Here is a 3,770-nt window from a genome sequence, read left to right as displayed (position 1 = left end):
TGTAAACTGACGACTTATAAAAGTGTAAACTGATGACTGATGTGTATCAGACTGAAAATTAATATAAGTGTAAACTGACGACTTATAAAAGTGTAAACTGAGGACTGATGCCTCCTCTTTTTCGAAAAACCCAGAGGGATTTTTTCCGTGCGAGATTTGACAGTTCTCACACGGGTCACCATTTATAGTCTCATCCGACGGACTGTATATTAGTGGTTAGTGTCATGCATGTGCTGGTTTTTTTTATGTCCGTTCCATGTACTCCTCTCCTCATCATTCGTCACTGAGAATAAACATGACTCTGCATGTACCAATTTCATCTTTCTTATAAACCTCGACTTGTCTTTCACTTATTTCTGCTCATCGTTCCGACATTTATGATTTTTAGTGAATAGTGTGATTATTAGTATGGGTAAAGAGGAAAAACGGGGAGGGTGTGTGGAGGTGGGTGGTGGGGGTGATTAGTGTTATAGTTGGGTTATAACCTGGATGGGGGCTGGAGGGGCTGGAGGTTGAAAGATGTGCTGGGTGTCAAGATATTTGTAGAAGGGTTCATGGGTTATATTAAATGCTGGTAGTCTGGACCGGAGTGGTGTTGGGGATGGTTTGTGGGAGGGGGTTGGGTTGGTTGGTTGGTTGTGTGAGGATATTTTAGTGGTTATTGTGTTTACTTTTTACGTGTATTTAATCATGTATACACATATATATAGTATTTTACTCTATTAGACATAAGATTGCTGTGGGTGGCAGACTCGTCCTTTTTATAAACGGAACTACCCGCACGTGGTCAGAACACATACGTTGCAGCTTTCTTACATCAACCGGATGTGAAATGTTTTAGGTTTTTTGAATTTAATAAATGTTTTATTAGTTTTTGTAAGATTAACTTAATTTGTTTATTATTTTGATTGATTGGATATTGTTGATATTACACTATTCACTGTGTTAGATAAACAGATATCGATTATTGGTTCATTATTCGTTTATCCCGTTATTCCTTACCACCCCACAGCAATTTTATGTCCAGTCGAACATATATATGTATGCATGAGTACCTACAAATGGATACATATATATGCACCACCGTGGAGCGATGTACAATCTGAAGCGGTACGCCGTTTTTAGACTGTTCAAAGCTTAAACGGTGGATATAAAATAGGATAGAACTGTATTACCACTATAAACTGTATAATACGACCCATAAAATAGGTCCTCTCGTTCATTCGGCTGATGGATGTAAACCTACGCCTCAACTGACGACTGATATAGGTGTAAACTGGCGACAGATATAGGTGTAAACTGGCGACAGATATAGGTGTAAACTGAGGACTGATATAGGTGTAAACTGAGGACTGATATGGGTGTAAAGTGACTATTTATATGGGTCGCCGTAGTTTTAGTCATCGCATGTCAAGTACCTTTGACTCACAAGCGACAATCTGCTTGTATAATTTTACACGCTTACACATGCAGACATTTGTTGAAAGTTGAGTCTCATGATAATGTTTCAATGCATAGACCATAAATGTTAAATACATCGTGCTTACAATGTACAAAATCTGTCGCCAATACATATAAATTATATACGCAACAACGTATATAACAACACCCATTTGGAGCCCCTTAGATCACAGACGATGACTTACACGAAAGCTTTGTATGATGGGGCAGCTGTGTATGCAGTAGAAACGTTTATCTGAAACAGACAGATAACCCGCATTTCCATATGTCCAGCTGTAGGCGAAGCTTCGTACATATTTCAGCTTCACCTGACTGGACCAAGTATGTGATTGGTAGGTACTGCATTTATTCTATACCATATTTTAACAGTATTATTTTTTGCGTGTGTGCCATACAATACTTTTGTGGCGTATTTTGTATGGTAACCGTGAAATAAAGACAACGCAACCATGGTTTACAATTTTCACACAGAGTAGGTCAATATTAAGGAGGTACACCATCGTCCACACAGAGTAGGTTAATATTAAGGAGGTACTCCATCGTTCACACAGAGTAGGTCAATATTAAGGAGGTATACCATCGTTCACACAGAGTAGGTCGGTATTTAGGAGGTACACCATCGTCCACACAAAGTAGGTTAATATTTAGGAGGTACACTATCGTCCACACAGAGTAGGTCAATATTTAGGAGGTACACCATCGTCCACACACAGTAGGTCATAAACCATCCTCCGCACAGAGTAGGTTGGTATTTAGGAGGTACACCATCGTCCACACATAGTAGGTCGGTATTTAGGAGGTACACCATCCTCCACACAGAGAAGGTCGGTATTTAGGAGGTACACCATCGTCCACACACAGTAGGTTAATATTTAGGAGGTACACTATCGTCCACACAGAGTAGGTCAATACTTAGGAGGTACACCATCGTCCACACAGAGTAGGTTAATATTTAGGAGGTAAACCATCCTCCGCACAGAGTAGGTCGGTATTTAGGAGGTACCCCATCGTCCACACAGAGTAGGTTAATATTTAGGAGGGAAACCATCCTCCGCACAGAGTAGGTTGGTATTTAGGAGGTACACCATCGTCCACTCAGAGTAGGTCAATATTTAGGAGGTACACTATCGTCCACACAGAGTAGGTCAATATTTAGGATGTACACCATCGTCCACACAGAGTAGGTCAATACTTAGGAGGTACACCATCGTCCACACAGAGTAGGTTAATATTTAGGAGGTAAACCATCCTCCACACAGAGTAGGTTGGTATTTAGGAGGTCCACCATCGTCCACACAGAGAAGGTCAATATTTAGGAGGTACACCATCGTTCCCACAGAGTAGGTCAATATTAAGGAGGTACACCATCGTCCACACAGAGTAGGTCAGTATTTAGGAGGTACACCATCGTCCACACAAAGTAGGTTAGTATTTAGGAGGTACACTATCGTCCACACAGAGTAGGTCGATATTTAGGAGGTACACCATCGTCCACACAGAGTAGGTTGGTATTTAGGAGGTACCCCATCGTCCACACAGAGTAGGTTAATATTAAGGAGGCACACCATCGTTCACACAGAGTAGGTCAATATTAATGAGGTACACCATCGTTCACACAGAGTAGGTCAATATTAATGAGGTACACCATCGTTCACACAGAGTAGGTCAATATTAATGAGGTACACCATCGTTCACACAGAGTAGGTCAATATTAAGGAGGTACACCATCGTCCACACAGAGTAGGTTAATATTTAGGAGGTAAACCATCCTCCACACAGAGTAGGTTGGTATTTAGGAGGTCCACCATCGTCCACACAGAGAAGGTCAATATTTAGGAGGTACACCATCGTCCACACAAAGTAGGTCAATATTTAGGAGGTACACCATCGTCAACACAGAGTAGGTCGGTATTTAGGAGGTACCCCATCGTCCACACAGAGTAGGTTAATATTTAGGAGGGAAACCATCCTCCGCACAGAGTAGGTTGGTATTTAGGAGGTACCCCATCGTCCACACAGAGTAGGTTAATATTTAGGAGGTAAACCATCCTCCACACAGAGTAGGTTGGTATTTAGGAGGTCCACCATCGTCCACACAGAGAAGGTCAATATTTAGGAGGTACACCATCGTTCGCACAGAGTAGGTCGGTATTTAGGAGGTACCCCATCGTCCACACAGAGTAGGTTAATATTTAGGAGGTAAACCATCCTCCGCACAGAGTAGGTTGGTATTTAGGAGGTACACCATCGTCCACACAGAGTAGGTCGGTATATAGGAGGTACACCATCGTCCACATACAGTAGGTCAA

General features: G+C 41.7%; 1 protein-coding gene and 1 long non-coding RNA gene across 3 annotated transcripts in view; both read left to right on the top strand.

Annotated features, from left to right (window-relative positions):
* The first annotated feature begins 1,659 nt into the window (after positions 1 to 1,659).
* LOC110454273 (monocarboxylate transporter 9-like) overlaps positions 1,660 to 3,770 on the top strand; it is a 48,669-nt gene continuing 46,558 nt past the window's right edge. Inside the window, exon 1 of one of the 2 annotated variants that reach the window (XM_021503702.1) lies at positions 1,660 to 1,782. In XM_021503702.1, coding sequence (XP_021359377.1) covers positions 1,727 to 1,782 — 56 coding nt within the window. In that variant the 5' untranslated portion in view covers positions 1,660 to 1,726. Of the gene's footprint in view, positions 1,794 to 3,770 lie in introns of both variants that reach the window. The other variant, XM_021503703.1, reaches the window with a different exon arrangement.
* The window catches only part of LOC110454274, a 6,399-nt gene continuing 4,712 nt past the window's right edge, over positions 2,084 to 3,770 (top strand). Inside the window, exons 1-2 of the long non-coding RNA XR_002463360.1 lie at positions 2,084 to 2,177; positions 2,246 to 2,260. This is a non-coding gene — a long non-coding RNA (uncharacterized LOC110454274). The remainder of the gene's footprint in view (positions 2,178 to 2,245; positions 2,261 to 3,770) is intronic.

The sequence above is a fragment of the Mizuhopecten yessoensis genome, unplaced genomic scaffold (assembly GCF_002113885.1).
Source record: "Mizuhopecten yessoensis strain PY_sf001 unplaced genomic scaffold, ASM211388v2 scaffold7743, whole genome shotgun sequence".
NCBI lineage: Eukaryota > Metazoa > Mollusca > Bivalvia > Pectinida > Pectinidae > Mizuhopecten > Mizuhopecten yessoensis.
The sequence above is the reverse complement of the archived record's forward strand: the minus strand, read 5'-3'. Positions and strand labels throughout refer to the sequence as shown.